At 42.2% G+C, this 22,021-nt stretch overlaps 1 protein-coding gene across 1 annotated transcript; it reads left to right on the top strand.

Annotated features, from left to right (window-relative positions):
* Window positions 1–9,144: 9,144 nt before the first annotated feature.
* LOC135714526 (uncharacterized) lies at window positions 9,145–14,565 on the top strand. Its single transcript, XM_065237908.1, has one exon. The coding sequence runs from the start codon at window positions 9,145–9,147 to the stop codon at window positions 14,563–14,565; it is 5,421 nt and encodes a 1,806-aa protein (XP_065093980.1).
* The last annotated feature ends 7,456 nt before the right edge of the window (window positions 14,566–22,021 follow it).

Raw genomic sequence — 22,021 nt, 5'->3', positions numbered from 1 at the left:
CCCAGAAAGACTTTCTTTTTCTCTACAACTTTGTCTCAGACATAATTTTGTTCAAAGTGATGTTTTTGTGCTACTATTTATCAAAATATTACATAGATGCGACCGTAGATTGAACGTAGGATTACGTGCTCGGTATCAATATTCGGCGACTGTGTCAGGGAATCACGTTTTTTGCAGGTAATCGGTAATAATTTTGATCACCAGCGCAACAGCTGTACATTTGTGTAATTTTCAATAAAAACCTATTTAAAATTCACAAAATGTTAATTTTAAAAGATTTGTAGACTATTTTCCAAACGATTGGCTTGATTAGAATTAAAATCCATCCGCTATTGAAAGAGTTATAAGTGGTCAAAACCTGACCACTTTTCGTAACGCGATCGATTTTGGTTTTTTGAAATTTTACCCCCCAATATGTTGATGAAAGACGTAATCCTACGTCAAAAAACAACATCCAAATTGGTGGAATGTTGTAAAAATGTGAATGATTGCCCATAACATACAATTATGCATCGTTTTATGTTGTTCCGATTTGTCATTTGGCGTGGAAAGCTCTGAAGTAAAATATTTAATTACAACAATTTTTAAAATTCAAAATTGTCAATTGTCAAATTTCAAAGCCTCAAAATCAAAATTTTCAAATTCTTATTAGTACAGACTACGGAATGTTAAAACATTTTCTGGATCCGAGATTTGTAACAATTTTCCCTAATTCTCATTTGTATCAAGTTCAAAAAATTTAGAACAATTTTTTTTTTATTTTATCAGACAAAATAGACCGAATGGTCTATATGAAATGTCACCCACAGGTGGCAAATTTGAAGTCGAAAATTTTCATGGATTATTTAAGTTGAAGTTGTCAGATTTTTCTGGACATGGCAAACCATAAAAATTTATAACTTGTGCACCAAGTATATCAATATTTTTTTAAGTGAAATGATAAAGTTCCAGAATTTTGTGGGTCAAATAAATGTTTGGATTAATGAATCGCTTCGACTGCCTAGCAAAAGAAGTGTTCTTCCAGTTTTCCTCCACTTATGAAGATTCCCACGCTTTTAGCTCCATTCTTAGAGATGCAGCCGATAAGCCACAAAAGTGCTAGTGCATTAGCTCTTTCATTTCCGTCAATCCCGCAATGATCAGGAACCCAATATAAGTTGACTTGTTTGTGACAAGACAATTTTTGAAGTGATTGAACACACTCCCAGACAACTTTTGATGAACATATCGCCGATTTTATAGCATTAAGAGCAGCTTGACCGTCGGACATTATGCATATATTTGAACTCTTATAGTTTCTACGCAAACATATAATGGAACACTCTAAAATTGCTTGGATTTCAGCTTGGAACACAGTTGGCCATCAACCCATAGGAACCGATAGGTCCATCCCTGGGCCAGTTACTCCTGCTCCCACTTGATTGTTCAATCTTGACCCACCTGTATAAAAAACAATCGATCCTGGACGAAGAACCAGGCCACCAAATTGCCATGAATTACGCCCAGGGTCAAATACTTTAAAAAGTCGATTGAAATTGTGTCTATTCTCCATTCAGTCTTCGTTGTTCCTTACTAGAGAGTTGATACTAACAGTTTTTAGAATCCTAAGATGTCCTCTAAGGTCTCTTTCAAAGAGTTTCACTGACCTTGTAATCATAAGTGCACACTTTTCGGCTTCTAATTGTACTAATTGATGCAATGGTAGCATATAAAGCAAAGCATCCAATGCCTTCGATGGTGTACTTCTCATTACACCTATTATTGAGAGATTTGCTAACCTTTGTAATGTTTCTAACTTTCTCTGAGCAACACTCTCTTTTGTTTTTGTCCACCAGACCAATGCACCATAAGTAATCCTGGGTTTCACAATTGCCGAGTAAATCCAATGGATCATTTGCGGCTTCGATTCCCACTGTTTACCGAATATTATTTTGCATATCCATAGAGCATTAGTAGCTTTGTTTATTGCCTGCTCTAGATGCATATTTGACAGCATTAGAAAGTTCCAAAAGTGTGCCTTTCAATTTAATGTTGTCTAATGAAAATTTCTTCTTTCGGGTAAATGGCATGATAGTAGTTTTAGAAGGATCCCAACAAACAATTTTAGCTGCAATTCAGCTTATACAGCCAAAAACTACCTGCCTAAGGCACATTTTGGCTGTATAAGCTAGTCTTCAGCTAAAATTGTTAGTTGATGTATGTTTAATCCTTCCCTATCACACCACGATGAGACAAAATTTAGAGCAATTTGCATTCTGTTAGCGATAATACAATCACATTTGCCACGTACAATTATGACTATATCATCTGCGAAGCCAATTATTTCGAAGCCTTGGGCTATTAAATGTTTGAGAAGATCATCAACTATTAAAGACTACAATAGAGCCTCCTTGCGGGCATCCTTTGGTTGCTTTCTTGTTTTGTAACAACCGTATGGAGTGCTGTTACTGATGACTTACCTTCCTGGTATGCAAATTGATATTTGCTCAGAGGATTTGTAGCTAAATATGATGACTTTATGTGTTCATCTATTGTATTTTCCATTATTTTTAGCAAAATAGACGATAAGCTTATTGGCCTGAAGGATTTTGGTGAAGTTTTATCCTTTTTATTAGCCTTGGGGATAAAAAATAACCCGCACTTGTTGCCACACTGCCAGTATATAGCTTAAAATTAAGCTTGCTCCAAATATCTTTGTTAGAATGGGCATTAAAACCGCTTTTCCCTTCTGTAGTAGTACAGGAAAAAATCCATCCTGGTGACTTGAAAGATTCAAAGGAGTCAATCGCCCATTCAACTTTTCTTTCAGTAAAGATTTTGTTGGCCAAAGTGCAAGCATCAGCTCTTGTTCTGTCTAACTCAGTCGTTTCATTCAATATTTCATGAATATCCGTCCTGGTTTCCTCGATACCAATTGCTGTTGTCGTTACGTTTTGGTCTTCGTTTGAATTAATAATAGAACATGGAAAATGCGTTCTCATCATCAACTCTAACGTTTCATTTGTAGAAGTAGTAAAAGAGCCATCCTCTTTTTTCAAAAGAGCCCAGACCATTGGAATGATCTTTAGCGAGTATTTTCTGCAACCTAGCAGTTGCTGGAGTATTTTCAATGTTCTCACATGTATGCCTCCAGTGTATCCTCTTTGATCTCCGTATTTCCTTATTATAGGCGGTGAGGGATTCCTTAAATTGTTCCCACTTCGTTTAGCCCTATTGGAAAGCTTCCGGGCTTTTCTACGAAGTTTCTGTAGCCTGTTGTTCCACCAAGGTACATCCCTATTTGTAGAGCGTTCCTTACACTCTTTGTCGAGCCAATCGTTCCGTCGATTTGTAGACTTAACTTTGAAATATTCGATGGAAATACGCCTTGGTATGCCATTTATATTTTAGAAAAATATTCTCCCATTTTTTTATAATTTCCCCTCATGGTAATTTTTGATAGAATTTATTTGAACCTCTTCTCAAATTGCCCTTGAGAAAATCTCAGGAATTTTCATGCACTTCTCTTTTTTTCCTTGATTTGTTTTACGTGCTGAGCACCACTGCTACCGACGCCAAGGAGGCAGCTCCTACACCTGGACCTACATATCGACCCATCAACTCATGAACCGGGGACCAACGGCTTTACTTCCCTTCCGAACCTCTCACCTCTCCTTGGAATTCATTTTGGAAATTTCGTCAGGCTGCCCTCAACCGCTGATCAGATTCAGTCCAATCACCGTGTTTGGTGGTCATCAGCAGCAGTGCTTTCGGCGTGTGGCGTTAAACATTGTTCTCCAGTACACAACGAAAGACTGCCTGTAAGCAGCAAGCTGCAGCCCACATGTGCATACATAGAAGGAGGAAGAATCCAGGCCGCTATTGATCGGAATAGCTCTTCGTGACTCACTATGGGCCATCTATGCCAAGTGCGTCACCCGCATTCCAAACAACATACAGCTCACCAGCCTCATCCGTGTTGACCCTTATAGCGCAGCATTACCATCACGACAAAACGATCCTTTTCAGGACCACCATAAATTTGTTAAAGAGTATTTTTTTGGACATTTGCCAAGGTCATCAATCGGGTGTCAGTTTCCATATCAAGATAGAGCTGGAATTAGGGCCTAACAGCTTTTGTAAACAATGACTTCTTTCGATGATGTATTGAAAGTCATAGCTCGCCCACGCAAATCAACATCATCATCAAATAGGCTAAGGGAAGTCCACCCGACGGTAAAGTTGGTTTGCGTGAATTCCTAAAAATCATCGACAGAAGTCATTATTTACAAAAGCTGTTACGCCCAATTACAGCTCTATCTAGATATGTTTAAATCTATCATACCATGTTCTTGAAGGCAACATTGGGGGTGCAATTTCAAAAACCAAAGTCGGTCGCGGAATGAAAGTGGCCTTATTTTGATCCAGAGATGATGGATTTTAATTCTTAATACTACAATCGATAGGAATTTTTCTATGATTCTGTTAATATTAACAATTTATCATTTTTCAAAATGTCACTATTGAAAATTGCACGGATGAACAGCATTCGGCAAATTGTTGTATAGAGCTTTTGTAGGTTTTGTTATTAGCTACAACTTTTGTCAGTTAGTCAAATTCGTATCTCTTATGCACGACGAACCAGAGCAAACAGAAGCCACTACTGTTTTTCAGTGAATGTATTTTACATTCACTGGAAAACAGTAACAAGTTCTGCCCGCTCTAGTTCGTGATGCATAAGAGATACCGATTTGAGTTATGAGCAAAAGTTGTAGCTAATAACAAAAGCTCTTTACATCATTTTGCGGAATGCTGTTGATGAAAAAAGTTATAGGCAAATGAATGTAAATGAATGTATGAAATGAATGCAAATGATTTTCCATGCCTGGCTATGATCATTAAAACTATCACCGATTGCCTGTGAAAATCGATTTCCCTAACACAGATTTCAAAGTTGAATTCCATCCGGTCTCAACAAACGGTGTTTATTCAATCCTGAATGGTGGTGTTCTCTAGTACACAACGAAATACTGCCTGCAAGCAGCAAGCTGCAGCCCACATGAGCATCCATAGGAGGAAGAAGCCGCACCGCTATTGATCGGAATCAGTAGCTCTTCGTGAGTCGCTACGGGCCATCTATGTCAAGTGCGTCATACAGAGAGAATCCCGTTCAAATTCCTATTCCTGCACAAAACACAAGCTCCTGCTGCAGTTAACAAATTAACAAATAAATTTATTATATGAGACCACGTAGTCCTACGTTACCATTGCGTACAACCAATAGGGATGTCCCTTGTAGTTTTTTTTTTTGAAACACTTCTCAAAATTACCTGAGTTTCTAGTCAAATTTCATTTGAATTCTCTCCAGAATTCCTTCAGAATTATCCCTAGAATTCCTCTACAATTCTCCTCAATTTATTTGTCAATCTCATCATAATTCAATTCTTCAACTGTCAGAGTCCTAAAACTTGTCCATTACCAAGAACCATGATTTTTCGGTTGGTTTTATCTGTGATCTTTAAATACACAATATTTAAGAAAAAATAACCGGCGCCGGTGGTGATTATCTCTCACCCCAGCAGTCGGCGTCGCCGGGATGTTCTGAGGCATAAAATCTCTGATCACGTCTTCCTTCGCATGGGAAGTAAAGCCGTTGGTCCCCGGTTCATGAGTTGATGGGTCGATAGGTAGGGTCCAGGTGTGGGTGCTGCATCCCTGGCGTCGGTAGCATTGGTGCTCAGCACGGAAAACAAAGTCGACGGGAAGCAAATCAAGGAAAAAAAAATATCTCGTAAAGCTCAAAAATGGGAAAAACTAGCCTTGCCAAAAATGTTGTAATACATCTCATGTACTCTTAAAAAAAAAAATGCTTAGTCCGGAGATCTTATTTATTTCTCAATAGAGGGGTGAGAGTTTTTCCAATTCAAGAGAATTTTGCCGCCCGTAAACGAGACTTGACAAGAAAACTTCTAGCAATGCACAAATATGATAAAATCTAAAACAAATGATTGCGCACCGCTTAACCAGAACCTTAACTTTAAAAACATAATCTGATCTATAAATCATCGATAAGAACTCACTTTATTTTAACTGATGACGAATTTATAAACAAATTCCGTTTCAGATTCCGAGTACGACTCCAACAATTCTATCGTTTGAGGGATTCTACAAAAACATCACAGAATTTTTTATGCAAATCGTTGCGAAGATTTGCAACTCGCAAAAGCTACCAAATTTGAACGGGACGCCGTAAATATTTGTTTTTCCGTTCAGTTCGATACTCAAAATCAGCAAACAACATGCCACTTTTTCTCGCTGGGCTCATCAAACTGCAAACATACCGATTAGCCGAAGAATTTATGACAATTTATCACCGCCACAGACGAGATTCCCCATCACACCTGTTTTGTTCCCACATTTTTCGACTTGTGCGAGTTTGTATATCTTGTTTTGTAAGCACTGCCCGCAACCGCCACCGCCACCGACGAACTGAAGTGTCTAATTAGCATGCCTTTGACAGTGGAACACGCTTTGCCGCCGGCTGGCCAGCAACCCATCATTCGCTCTATACTTCTTGGATTGAAAGTGAAAATGTGTGTTTCTGGAATGTTTCTTCCCGCATTCGTTCTTAGCCTAACACAAACTGGAGTGTGGCATATGCGACTAGGGCATCACGACAACGATCATAGCAGCGACAATGGCGAAGAGGAAAGATCAAACAAGAGTTTTGCGTAGTCGTTGTCCGTTTGTGTTTTGACTACACAAAACCGCCGGTAGAACGTCTTCCTACTTTCCTTGTTCTTCGGCGGGCAGAAGCTAGCAGATATGAAGGTGGGTGGTGGCCGGTGTTGACGACAGCCAATAATGGCGAGCAAACAAGTTTTGCATTCATTTAGGTTAGGTCTGAAGATGGCGCATGGAATGCCGGGTGATGCAAGAGATGTGTCTTATTTGTGTAAGATGAAACTTGATTTTTTTTAACGTTCCAGGTATTTGTATCGTCTGGCAGAGGTTTACGATGTGCATTTATTTATGAAATAAAGATGATGATAGCAAAAAGTTGAGTTGTTTTTTTAAATCGTATATCTCCTGCATCCGCAATCTTCGTTGTTACTAAGTTGCAAGCAGTAAAATGGTTATTGATAAAATTTGAAAATATTGTCGTTGAATAGACAGTTCTTTACCATTTGATGTAAATTTTTGCACAAATGCTGTCCAAGGAGCACACATCTGTCACAAAAGGTTGCAGTAGTTTGATTGTGACTAAACTGAGTTACATTGAGGTCTCACAAGCGGTCTGTGGCAAGTGTGCTACTATGGTGCTATTTTCAAGTCAGTCACTAAAAAGTCACTTTTTTCCATCAAATTTAGTGACTATTTTTTTAAAATTTAGTCGCTAATGTGACTTTTTACGACCCCCTACTCTTTTCATATTATTCATAATTCTAGAAATTCCCCGAAAACACTGCTTGGAGTTCTGCTCAGCATGCACTACTAGTGAATTCGTTTATTATTCAGTTCCAACCTGAATCGGGTCTGCTTGTTTCCTGATAAACGTCAGTTTGCTCGTTTGTTTTTAAAACCTAGCTCAGGTTGAGGTTCGAACTGACTAAAAGTTCGGTTTCGCACTGTTTCCAACCCTGATAATAAACGAGTTCGCTATAAGTATTCTCCTGAAATCCCCATGGAATTACCATAGGCATTTCTGTTTCAGTTCTTCTCAAATTCCCATTAATTCTTTAGAATGCTCCTCATAATTTCTGTGTAACGTTTGCATTTTAAAAAAATGGACAAAAATTGTCGATTTTTCATGGGTTTACCTTCACCTGCACTCAGTGTTGCCAGATATACCGATTTATCGGTATTTATACTGATTTCCGAATTAGATACCGATATACAGATAAGGTTCCTCAGAATACCGATTTTTGAGATTGTATACCGAATTATACCGATTTTTTTTTTAATAATCCGAATTATTGCCTGCCCGCGCTCGAATTTTGGAGAAAATTTTTGTGAGAGACTTGTATCTTCTTGAATACCTCATATTTTTTTAGCATTCAAAATTCTAAACAATCATCTCTAATGATGCCTTATACTTGATACTCTTTCGACTAGTGTTTGCATTTCCTGACCGTTTTTGGCTACCCATCAATCGAGAAATAGTCGATGACTCTTTCCGGTAATTCCTAGGGAATCGAGAAATATTTTATAAACATTATTTAACTTCCGGAAGTTTTTATTTATTTTTAAATTTTCTGAAGTTTCATCGAACTTTCCTTGGAATTTTCTTCCACCTTACCGTGGAAGCTTCTTCAACCTTCGCTCGAATGATTCTTTCATCTACTCCCGCCAGTTTTTTTCAACTTTCCCGGAACTTCAAGGATGCTATCAGATTTTTATTGCGGATCTATACTAGCTGCAGGAACATTTAAGAAGTTCTGAAACGTCAGAAAAGTCAAGACTTTTGTTCCGTGCGAAACAAGCTATAGTAGCTTCCAAAACACAACGCAAACGATCGTCATTCAAACCACCCATCGTGGCAACAACGCACTCCAGGTAGAATTTTAAGGACACCGAACGAGAAGGGAGAAGCAGTATATACTTCTCTTCAACATGCTGCTGCCTGCTGCTCGCCGTAGCGCACGGCAGGCAAGTATATAGGACCAAAAGTAGCAAAATACGATAGGACGACTGCTATAAAAGCGACACAGCCAGCCAGCGTTTTTTTGAGTATTATTCCGACCACCATCCAAGTTACATCCAGTGAAGTAAGAAAGCAATCTGTAGAGAAATAGTGAACTAGTTAGAATAAAAGTAGTGTAAAGGTGATAATTTGATTAGTGTGTTGAATCTTTCAATCCGAACGAAATACAGTCCACTTCCAACCCACCGGAGTTGGCCACGGTATCGAACCGGATCCAGCGCCGCCCGTAGGAAAGGATTCGACACCATCGCCACTCGACCGAGTGTATTCCGACACGCTTCCGTGGTGTGCCAACCACGACGTGTACCGCCAGGAGAGGAATCAATTATTGATCACCGCCGCTTGCGAATCCGATTCGCAAGTTTCAACCCGCCCGCCGAAGGATTTTTCTACAGAACCGCTATTCCGAAACCATACGTGCTCGTGCTGTGTGTAACGTACGACGTGACAACGAGTTCATTATGCCAGTGGATCGAACCCCGAAAGGTAAGCCTGCTGCTAAGGAAGCAGTTGAGGGCACAGGCAAGGAGAAGCAGCACGACGAGTCAGCAATATTCGAAGGATTTGCAGAATGGGAAATCAGTGCTGATTCCGAAACCGTGAAGGAAATAACGTCGCTTTCCCGCCAGCGAGACCAGGTCACCATGAAAGTAGTGCGTGTGCAAAGGGCGCTTGTTGCCGCTCGAAACTTGGTGAGCCTCTCACAACTCAGGACGTACATGAAGAATATCGATGTGGCCTACAACGAATACAGCGCAGTGCATAGCAAACTGGTTGCTATCATTCCCCAAGAAAGTTTTCAACAGCAGGAGGAAGTTTATGTCGCATTTGAAGACCGATACAACTTCGTCCGCACGACCATCGATGAGCTAATCATGGCACACGAAAATGCCAGTGTTCGTGCTCAAGCCCCGCAACAACAAATCATCGTCCAACAGCAACCGTTGAAGGCTCCAATTCCAACCTTCGATGGTGATTATGCCAACTGGCCGAAGTTCAAGGCCATATTCCAAGACTTGATGGCCAACTCAGGAGACTCGAACGCGATCAAGCTGTATCATCTGGACAAGGCTCTGGTTGGTGCAGCAACAGGTGCTCTGGATGCCAAAGTAATCAGCGAAGGTAATTACCAGCAAGCGTGGACCATTCTCACCGATCGCTATGAAAACAAAAGGATCATAGTCGAGACGCACGTTCGTGGTCTGTTCAACTTGCAAGGAATGTCATCCGGATCCCACAAGGAGGTGCGACGTCTGCTCGATGAGTGCACCCGTCACGTCGAGAGCCTGAAGTATCTGGAACAGGAATTCCTCGGTATTTCCGATTTGTTTCTGGTTCATATGCTGACGACCGCCATGGACAACACGACCAGGATGGCATGGGAAGGCACACAGAAGAAGGGCGTGCTACCCAAGTATGCGCAAACCATTACGTTCCTGCAATCGAGATGTGAAATGTTGGAGAACTGCGAAACAGCTTTCCAGAAGGTTAATGCGCAGCCCGCTTCCAAATCGACCCCGAAGGTACAAGCATTCCAACCGAAAGCAAGCAACCCGAAGGTCCATGCCGCCGCAACCACACCAATCAGCAAGGAGGTTTGTGATTTCTGCCAAGGTGCACATCGCAACTACCAATGCAATGCGCTTGGTAACATATCCTTTGACAAACGGATGGAGAAGGTACGCACAACTGGTGTGTGTTTCAACTGTCTGCGCAAGGGGCACAGCTCCAAGGAGTGTTCATCACCGAGGTGCTGCCAAAAGTGTCAGAAACGGCATCATACACAACTCCACAACGACGAGGTAAACCGAGAACCGAAAGCCAACGTGTCCGTTCCGAAAGAAGAGTCCCGCACAGTTCAACCGAACAGCACGGTAGCAAACTCGCCATCCGGAAGAGATATACCGAGCACATCCTGCTCGTGTAACTACGCCGATTCCACGAAAACTGTGTTCCTGCTGACAGCGGTTGTCAACGTGCTGGACGAAAGCAATCAACTGCATTCATGCCGAGTACTGCTAGATAGCGGCTCTCAGGTAAATTTCGTAACAAACAATTTTGCAAATCTTTTAAGAATTCAGAAGCATCGTGTCAACGTTCCAATCTGTGGCATCAACGACGTCAGAACTGTAGCCCACGACAAGGTGATGGTCAACATCCGATCTCGACTCACCGACTTCCAAGCACACGTGGAGTGTTTGGTTACGCCCAATGTGACAGGTGTCATCCCGCCAACAAGAATCGACGTGTCATCTTGGAACATGCCCTTCGGCGTCCAACTAGCCGATCCGGAATTCTACAAACCGGACAAGATCGATATGCTTCTTGGTGCAGAGTTATTCTTCAAGTTGATGCGACCAGGACATATCAAACTCGACGACAACCTCCCCGATCTCCGTGAAACCTGCCTTGGATGGGTTTTAGGCGGTGTATTCACTAACACGATCCACGCCAATCAACCACAACATTCGCTCATCGTATCGTTGGATGACATCGAGGAATCCATTCAACGAATTTGGAGGCTCGAAGAGGTGCCAGATTCGAGTCCTCTGACGAAGGAAGAACAGGAGTGTGAAGCCCATTTCGTCGCCACCCACCAGCGTGATGAAAATGGACGATACCAAGTGAGGCTACCGTTCAAGGATAACGTGCACGAGCTTAGTGACTGCCGAGCGGTTGCTTTGAAGCGATTCCAGATGCTGCAGAGGAGGCTGCAGCGGAACCCCGATTTGAAAGAGGAGTATGTTCAGTTCATGCGTGAGTATGAAGAGCTGGGACACTGCCACGAAGTACGAGAAGAAGACGATCCACCGCACCAGCAAAACTACTACCTGCCGCACCATGCGGTACTTCGCCCATCAAGTTCGACCACCAAGTGCAGGGTGGTATTTGATGCCAGCGCCAAACCAACAGTGAACAACCGTTCACTCAATGAGGTTCTACAAGTCGGTGCAGTGGTACAGAAAGAACTCTATGACGTCATACTCAGGTTCTGCAAGTACCCAGTTGCATTCACAGCCGACGTGCCGAAGATGTATCGACAAATCAAGATGCATCCAAGGGACACACACTATCTCCGTGTTTTTTGGTGTGAGCAGCCGTCAGAGCCACTCCGAGTCTTGGAGCTCACGACGGTTACATATGGAACAGCATCGGCTCCGTTCCAAGCTACCAGGTGCTTGCAGCAGCTCGCCGATGATGAATCAACCGATTTTCCGATCGGTGCGCAAATCGCCAAGGAGGATTTTTACGTCGACGATGCACTTTCCGGTGCAAATTCACTTCCGGAGGCCCTAGAAGCAGCAAGGCAGCTGGAAGGCTTACTGAAGAGAGGAGGGTTTTCGCTGCAAAAGTGGTGTTCCAACTCAAAAGAGTTTTTGGACCACATTCCAAACGATCGACTGGAACAGCCCGTTCCATTGGGAGAATACGGACCGAATGGAGTCATCAAAGTGCTAGGCTTGCTTTGGGATCCAAAAGCCGATCATTTCCTCATCGCAAGGCCGCCACAATGTGATTTGAATCAACGATCAACGAAGCGTATCATCTACTCCGAGGTGGCCAAGCTCTTTGACCCGTTAGGACTTCTGTCACCAGTGATTGTCGTCGCCAAGCTACTAGTGCAACAGCTGTGGAAGCACAAGATTGGCTGGGATGAGCCCGTCAACGACTCGATACAGGAGCGATGGGTTGAATTTGCAAATACCTTGCCAGCACTCGACAAAATCGCCATACCAAGAAGAGTTACGTTCCACGACGCCGTGTCCTACGAAATCCACGGTTTTGCCGACGCATCATCATTGGCGTATGGTGCATGTGTTTATGTTCGAAGCCTGTTCTCCAACGGTTCCGCCAAGATGAAGTTGCTGAGTAGCAAGTCCAAGGTTGCTCCGCTACATGACCTTTCAACGCCTCGAAAGGAATTGTGTGCCGCATTGCTACTAACTCGACTCATTCAGAGGATTATCCCAGCCATGCAAATGGAATTCCGTGACGTGGTCCTCTGGTCGGACAGTCAAATCGTTCTGGCGTGGATGAAACGATCAGCCGATCGCCTCAAGATTTTTGTCCGAAACCGAATTCATGAAATCAATACCTCCACTGCAGGATATCGCTGGTGCTACATCCGATCTGGTGATAATCCAGCAGACATCGTGTCCAGAGGTCAGCTACCAAACGATTTGCGCAGAAACAATCTTTGGTGGACCGGACCAAGTTTCCTCACGAAACTCGAGTACGACGAAGAGGAGTTAGTCGATATCCCCGACCAACAGCTTCCCGAAATGACAAGCACCGAAATTGTCACTTCGGCTGTGGTGGAACAGTTTCCACTGTTTTCCCGCTTCAGTGACTTCAGGAAGATCGAACGCATCATGGCATTGGTACTTCGATTCATCGCCAACATCCGCACCAAGAACAGGTCACAACGTATCTTCAACCGGTACGTTACTATTTCCGAACTCCGTCGATCGAATTTCACCATTATGAGGATGGTTCAACATTCAGAGCTAGCTGACGAAATACGTCGTGTCCAAACCAACAAACCGTGCCGCAAGCTAGGAGGCTTGAATCCAGTGTTCGTGGATGGATTGCTTCGAGTTGGTGGTCGGCTGCAACATTCGAATCTACGAGCCGAGACGAAGAATCCGATTATCCTTCCGAACAGACATCCACTGACGAACCAGCTAATCCGCACAATGCACATCGAGCATTTGCACCTTGGGCAAAATGGCTTGATTGCTGCTATGCGCCAGAGGTATTGGTTGCTGAGCGCCCGTTCAACCATCCGGCAAGTGACCCGCAATTGTGTAAGATGTTTCCGCACAAATCCAAATATGTCAACGCAGCTGATGGGCAATCTTCCTCAACCGAGGATAAATCCAGCACCTCCGTTTGCAGTGACTGGTTTCGACTACGCCGGCCCATTTTGGATCAAGATGGGAAATTACCGATCCAGGCTCATCAAGGCTTACGTGGCAGTATTTGTTTGCATGGTAACAAAAGCAGTGCATCTCGAGGTCGTGTCTGATCTCACATCCGACGCCTTCTTAGCTGCGCTACAACGGTTCATCAGCCGAAGAGGAATGGTGCAACAGTTGCATTCTGACAATGCCACCAATTTCCGAGGAGCACAACACGAGTTGCACCAGCTATATCAACAGTTCCAGGATCAGCAGTTCACAGGACGTATCCAGTCCTTCTGTCAGCCAAAAGAGATCAAGTGGCATTTCATACCGCCGAACGCACCCGAGTTCGGTGGCTTGTGGGAGGCCGCTGTAAAATCGACAAAGAGACATTTGGTCAGAGTGGTTGGCTATTCCAAATTGTCATTTGAAGAGCTAACAACCATACTCACCGAAATCGAAGCAGTTCTCAACTCTAGGCCACTGTTTTCGATTTCCTCCGATACAGCCGACATAGAGGTAATTACGCCAGCTCATTACTTGATTGGTAGACCACTTACAGCCGTTCCGGAACCATCCCTTGAAGACATCCAAATTAATCGTCTGAAAAGATGGCAACATCTACAGAAGATGCGTGAGGATTTTTGGAAATCTTGGTCCAGAGATTATTTGTGCAGCCTTCAACCGAGGTCAAAGAATACCAAGACGACATCCAACCTTCGCCCAGGAATGGTAGTTCTACTGGAGGACAAAAATCAACCACCGCTTAACTGGAAGCTAGGCCGCATCATGCAGGTATTCCCAGGGCCAGATGGATTGGTCCGAGCCATCGATGTGTCGTCTAACGGAGTTACCTACCGACGACCGATCAACCGGATCGCAGTTTTGCCGATTGAGGACAACGAGCCACCAACCCTGAGTGATGTTGAATCTACGAGTCAACCGGGCGGAGTATGTTCCGTGCGAAACAAGCTATAGTAGCTTCCAAAACACAACGCAAACGATCGTCATTCAAACCACCCATCGTGGCAACAACGCACTCCAGGTAGAATTTTAAGGACACCGAACGAGAAGGGAGAAGCAGTATATACTTCTCTTCAACATGCTGCTGCCTGCTGCTCGCCGTAGCGCACGGCAGGCAAGTATATAGGACCAAAAGTAGCAAAATACGATAGGACGACTGCTATAAAAGCGACACAGCCAGCCAGCGTTTTTTTGAGTATTATTCCGACCACCATCCAAGTTACATCCAGTGAAGTAAGAAAGCAATCTGTAGAGAAATAGTGAACTAGTTAGAATAAAAGTAGTGTAAAGGTGATAATTTGATTAGTGTGTTGAATCTTTCAATCCGAACGAAATACAGTCCACTTCCAACCCACCGGAGTTGGCCACGGTAAACGCGCCAACAACTTTTGTGTAAGTTTCGATAAATTAAAGACAGTTTCATTAACTTCTGTTAGAATTCAAAAACCCGGAAATTTCAGAAAAGTCCAGCGAACTCCAGTGAACTTAAGGAAACATCATAAATATTTTGAAACTTCACAAATACAAAGAACTTCAGGGAAATATAATGGTTTTCAGGAACTTTAGTGAAGCTCAGAGAACAATGTGAAAACATTTTTCGGGAAGTTCAGAGAATTGTGAGAGCAAATAAGAGATTTCGTAATATTTAAGAAATTCCAGATAGATGAGTAAAGATATTCCGGTAGTCTTATTATAATCAGGGAAGTTCCGAGCGCTTCGAGGATGACCAGAGAACTTCAAAACAGCCCCTTATTTCAGGAACATTACAATTACTTTTAAGGAATTTCGAGGAATTATGGAATATTTCTAAGTGCATTTCAGGAATTTCCGAAAACTTCAGGGAAATTGCGAAGTCTTCACGGATGTTTTATGAATATTAAATTTTTTTTTGGATCGTTAGAACATCCCCCAGGAATCTCTTTGATCCGGAATTATGTCCTTGTTTCTTTCGACTGGCTTCCGACTTTCTTCAGATGTTTCTTCCAATCTACCTTAGGAAGTTTCTGCCAGCGTCTCCAGGAAGTTTCTTTCGTCTTCTCCAGGAAGTTCAATTAATTTTCCCAGAAATTTCATTCGTCTTCTTCTGGAGGTTTGACCATAAGCCAAAGATTTTTTTTGTTCGGCTTCTATTGGAAGATTTTTCCGCGCTTCTTCTGGCTTTCCCTGGAAATGGCTACTTCCGGAAATTTACTTCCGGTTTCCGAAACTTTTCTGGCTTCCTTTGGATGTGGCATCCGATTTTTTTTTCCGATAATTTATTCAAATTTTCGCCACAAGTTTCTCAATTCGTGTCTTGGAAGTTTCCCGGATGTTGTTCCAGCTTTTCTCGAACATCATCCAAGAGAGCTTCTTTCGTTTTTCTCTGGATGTTTTTTCAGCTCCATTCAGAAGCTAATTCAAACATTCCCCGGAATTTTCTTCCGGAATTTTTTAATCATAGTTCAAAAGCTGAAATTTTGCTTTGATTGACGGCTTTCTCAGTCTTAAAACACTGCAACGACTACGATGTAATCTGCCCAATATTTCGGCGATATTTAATTGAAAAAGCACTACTTGGTTACAATTTTGAGGACGATTAAAAAAGATCGTAAACGATCATTTTAAAAATTAAATTAAAAAAATGTAAGAGTGCTTAAAGCAAAAAAATAAAATTAAATAAATAGTAAATATCGATAAATACCGATTTTTTAATACCTTTGATACCGATAAGCTTTAAAACAACCTGGCAACGCTGCCCGCACTGACGAAACTACCCATGCAGCATCAATCATAGTAATCCATGAGTCAGCAGACAAAATTTGACAGCTCTATCAGTCGAACTCTAACCGCGATGACAAAAACAGTGAAGCAACGCCGTTCAGAAGTGTGCGCGTTCAAAGAACGGCACCCGGCCGCGTCGAAAACGGACATCGTGCGGCACTTTGTGGACGCTTGATACGCCCGTTCCGGAATCTACAACACAACATGGCACTAATAGACAACAACCAGAGCATCGAAAGAAAGCCCGGTTCCGGACGGCCGACGACCCTGAGCGACAAGAAGCTCAAAAGGATGTTGAAGAGGAAGACCGAGAGAAAAGTGGCTACATCGCTGCGTGCGCTTGGCCGGGAGGTCAGTGCAACCGGCCAAACAGTGAAAAAGTACCTGGCGAACATGAACATACATGTCAGGAAGCGTAAGTCACGTCCACTGGTTTCGGAGCTGCAGGCAATGACGCAGCGGCAGCGGCTGAATAAGATGGTCAACTAGTTTTTCCCGGTGAATCGCGACGTGGTGGTGGTGATGGACGACGAAACCTATCGCACCCTGGATGGCAACGACTGGCAGGGCACTTCGTATTTTACTTCCCCCCACGAAGGAAGTGAGCTCCGAGGTGAAGTTCATTTCACACACCAAGTTCCCCAAGAAGGTGCTGCTGTGGCTGACAAGGGCAAAGACGCGGTGTTCTGGCCGGATCTGGCGTCGGCCCACTACTCGAAGCGATCGTTGGAGGAGATGGAGCGGCTGAATATCGATGTGGTACCCAAGTCGGCGAACCCACCCAACGTCCCCCAGCTGCGTCCCATGAAGGATTTCTAGGCCAATCTGAAGTGTAAGATTTACTCCATCAATTTTGTCGCGAAAACTGAGGAGGAATTGATAAATAAAACGAAGAAAGAACTCAAAAACATGCCTACACGCATGTTTTCGTCCGCCATGACGAATCTTCCGGTTAACTGCCGGAGGACCGCTGGGAAATTTATCAAAAGAAATTATCTATCTTAGCTTTTTTATCACCATCCGAAAAAATTCCATTTTTTTTAATGCAAACGTTACTTCCTACTACTTTTGAATTTTCTAAAAATGATCACCGGAATAAAGGGTGCTACGATCAAAATTTGGTTGTTTTAAACTTTATGTATTTCTTTTAATCGAGCAAAAACCTGAACGCCCCTTATTTTGTAGGTGTGTGCGTGCAAAATGATGCCTCTATTTTGATTTTGACATTTGCTCTTCAGTGATCAAAATGGCGTCCAAGCAAGAGGAGCAATGTATCGAAATTTTGCACGCAAATCCGAACTACTCGACGAAAGCTACGTCAAGGCAGACTTAAAGCAACTTCCTGGGCAGGAGTTTTATATGGCAACCGGAAGGGGAAAGGTGGCAGATATTTTCAAGCATATGAAACTGTCGAAGTTCGCTAAGAAATGGTTTGGCAGGCTATCTGTACCTGTGGCTTGAAAACCGATATTTCCATTGCAACCGTGACCGTCAGCCAGGAAATTGACATGAATGAGGGTCTGGAAAAACATCTGCTGCCTTTCCTGAAGCAACACGATTGTTCCATGCTATTTTGGCCGAATTTGGCATCCTACCATTACGGAAAAAGGGTGGTGCCCAAGAACAAGAACCCTCCCAACACGACAGAGCTCCACCCAATCGAAGGATATTGGGCCTTTGTCAAGCGGAACCTGAATAAGATAAAAAAAAAACTGTTGGAAGCGAGAAGGCGAACAATGTGGACGAGGTGGCTGTTCAAAATCTGATGGCAGGAGTTAAACAAAAGGCCCGAAAATTAGGATTCGTTCAACTGGAAGCTTAGTTGAATAATTTTTCTGTATTTTATACTAATTGAACTTTTTGTTTTTTAATAACAAAAAATATAGTTGAAGATGCTAATTTCAAATAACAGACTGTAGTGGTAATTTTTATACGATAGATGGAGTAGATGAAAGCATAGAGTTGATAGTTCCGTTAGAGTACGGCAGTGTGAAGATTGTATATAGATATTAGAATAGCGAGCTAGGACAACTTTTAAGGAAGGTACAAATCGGTTTTTTCATCTCTCTTTACCAAACTCCCCCTTTGGAGAGGGATGGTGAGGGGTGTCCCCCCCCGCCACCACTGGCAAAAAGAGATGAAAACCGACCCGCTCAAGTACCAACTGTGTGTTTGAAACAGTTCTACCGATTTTTACCGCACTTCAGTTGTTATTTGAAGGAAGGCATCCAGTCGTAGGTTTGGAAATTGCAACTATTGTTTACCCCTACCACGATATGTGCTCCTGTTATCGTCGACTTGACAATCTTGAGGGGACACGGGTGGGGTAGGTGCTGCTACTGTACCTTTCGACCATCTATATGCAATCTTGACACTGCCGTACTCTAACGGAACTATCAACTCTATGCTTTCATCTACTCCATCTATCGTATAAAAATTACCACTACAGTCTGTTATTTGAAATTAGCATCTTCAACTATGTAAATCGTTGACTTCACGTAGAAGTACACACTTAATCTAGCTCGGTAAAATCTCCAACAGCCGATTACCTCGGCATTTACTTTTGCTGATTTCTCTGCAAAATATCTGTTTGTTAGCTGATATCTCAGCAAAACGTTATTTGTTAGCTGAGTCTCGGCAATTGTTTTACTGAATCTCAGTAAAATAAATTGCAGAACTACTCGGCTGTTGGAATCTCGGCGAAAAAATTTAAGTGTGTAATACTAAAAAAATATAGTCAAAGAACAAAAAATAGCCAAATTGTGATCCTAACACCCTTTATCGTTGGAATACCCTTGGGAATTCCTTAGAAATTTTCCTCTAAATTTTGTTGGAACTATCCTCGGAGTTCAGAATTCAATTTCCTTGGAATTTTCCTTAAAATTTTAAGAAGAATTATTTTCAGTATTACTGTGCTTCCAAATAAATTTATGTGATCCTTAAACCATTTGTTTTATGTTAAGGTAGCATGGAAAATGCTCATGATGATTTAATAAAATTTATCGAGTGAGTCGTAATCAACGAGAAATTAAAACCATTTCTTTTCGATCAATAATTGTTACTTTTTGATCCGTGCTACAATTGAAAAATTTCAAGGGAGTTATTTTGAAACTTGTACTAGCTCAAAAATGGCCGAATTTTATCAAAAATGTGAATCACTATTGCATGAAGCTTTAGTGTGATAATTTATTAGCTAGGGAATGGTCTTAGAAGAGAGTAGGTAGATAATTCCTACCCTCTTCTAAGACCATTCTCTAGTTAATAAATTATCACACTAAAGCTTCATGTTAGATAGCATTTCCAACCCACTCCGAAAATCGCAAACGTCCCATATGAAGTTACATAAAACACTTTGAATGTTCCAACAACTGATTATATGCTGGAAAATTTCCTCCACAAAACAATCGTAAATTATTACAACAATTTATGTAAATATGGTAAGGGTATGAATCTCTTTACTAATTCACAAGGAGCATCTCATGACCAAACTTTACATATCGCATCCAATCTGATTTCCAATTTATTTTCATGCGCCCCTCTGTGGTCATTTAAATCGCATTCGAACCGCAGTTTCTTCCAAACAGGTCCGAGACCTTGAATTAAGCATATTCGATTGGGTGAATCGACTTTTCTCTCCATCTACCCCACTCTGCCGCTAGCTGCTTCACCACAATCATCCGTTCAACTCTCGGTGCTATATTCGTATGCACTAACAATCGACACCCCTTGGCTCGGGGTGGTTTGCGACGATTTTTGAATGGACTTCTCGCATTCTTTAGGTATCAATATTTTTTTCGATTTTTGATATTTTTCGTCTGTATTAATGCACACCACTTGCGATCAACCACTCGTATCCGTCGCCACCGTCATCGCCAGATAGGGTGCGACGCGAGATGCTGTTGTCAGGGTAGCTTCGACTCACTTCGTCATAAAAAAAAACAGTTTTTCGGAATTATGGATGCTATAACCATCAATTTCGCACAATCAGCGATTTTATGATTGGTGAGCGTTTACTCATATCAAACTGATTCAGACTCTTCGAAAGCGAAACTGATAGTTTTTATGTGTTAAACACATACTTTACAACCTCTTGTTGTAACAAAATATCATTGTAGAACTTTTTTTTATAGCGAAGTGAGACGAAGCAACCTTGGCTGTTGTTTCGAAAAAGTCAGAGTGCGTGATTCCAAAATCTTGCCGCACCGCAAGCTCCGTGAAGGTCTTCCACTCGCTGTGAAAAGGGTTAACAACAATCGTCGAAAATCTTAATATTTTACCGCTATAATTCTTGCAGTGCTTGGTAGCGAGTCCAAAAGGTCAATCCCAAGAATACGAGATTGCGTCTAGCCTGAGGGCCGAGGAGCGATCTTTCACTTCTGACGTACTGCAGTACCTACCTATGAGCAGCCTGCGGGCCATGAGCGTGCCAACCACGTGACTGTCGACGGCATGCAAAAGCAAAAAAAAAATAACGTAGATTCAAGACGCATTAATAAAGTATTTAAATAAAAACGCACATCGTACTGTTTACGTGAACGAAGCAGGTCTTGAATGAATGAATCATAAATAATGCCTGCGAGGCAATGTGAAAGCCCAATAATAGCTTGCATCAACCGCTCTCCGTACAGGTACGGTAAACGATGGTTTGTTCTTGTCGTGATTATTTTGAAAATTTTAAATAAATTGATATTTTTAAATCCGGGAGTAACAAAACAAACAAGGTTGGCTTCGTTGTCTGGCATCACCCGGGTTTGATTTCCACTCCAGCTGGTTATCCTATGTCTAGTGTTAAGTAGTCGGTTTGTACAACCTCTGGTTAAAAACCATGTCAATTATAATGTTTATTTTTTTTTTCAATATTTGCAAATTTATCTTAGCTGACACGCACCTCGGGTTAGGTAAATGTTATTCCGTTAATCTGAGCATTTCACTAAACACCCCATCATGAATAAACTCCTTTCATACTTCCTTGCCATAATACAAACGTTCGCCTTCTAGAAACCTCTTGACCTCAGACCGACTCTGCGCCCGATTCGCACAACGGAGAACCCCTTGTATACGGCTCTGTCTCCGCGTCGTCAGAAACCAAGACGCGAACTTTTTTTTTTTTCGCCGCTTGCTATTTATTATGCTGCGTTAGTCGCTTCGGACGTCGAGCTCGGTGCAAAATAGGGCCAATGTCATTGGACACCGTACGAATAACCGGTGGAGGGTGGCAGCAAGTAAGTACTCAACATGGATAGCGGAGCATTGGTGAGCGCTCGGCCGGTCGCTGTGGTATGACCCACACAAAGTCGCCGCTATTTACGTCACTCTGTTATTTATAGATTTATTGGTTATTTTTTGCGTGGATGTTACCGATTACAAGCATGGTTCAAAAAGGGCTATTTTTCTCTGCTTCTTCTATTAAGCTATTGAGTCCAAAATGAAACTGTGCTCCTGTCCTCAGCTTGGTGTTTTTTTTTACCTCAACAGTTGTTAATGGAGATCGGAAGCCTTAAATAGTTTACAGGGTGATTCGGAGTAACTGTCACTTAAAAATGGTAGTAACGGTTGATCGCTTGCATGAATTTTTGATATGAGTATATTTTGGATATACTAACCATCAACTTAACATACTTAAATTCAATTCCTTCTCCCATTACTTTAA

This window comes from Ochlerotatus camptorhynchus, unplaced genomic scaffold (genome assembly GCF_037179485.1).
Source record: "Ochlerotatus camptorhynchus isolate MF236.1 unplaced genomic scaffold, CSIRO-AGI_Acam_v1.1 ptg000659l, whole genome shotgun sequence".
NCBI lineage: Eukaryota > Metazoa > Arthropoda > Insecta > Diptera > Culicidae > Ochlerotatus > Ochlerotatus camptorhynchus.
The sequence above is the reverse complement of the archived record's forward strand: the minus strand, read 5'-3'. Positions and strand labels throughout refer to the sequence as shown.

Bases quoted from the DNA above. Each gene is read 5' to 3' on its own strand.
- LOC135714526 (XM_065237908.1), top strand. From the start codon at position 9,145: ATGCCAGTGGATCGAACCCCGAAAGGTAAGCCTGCTGCTAAGGAAGCA.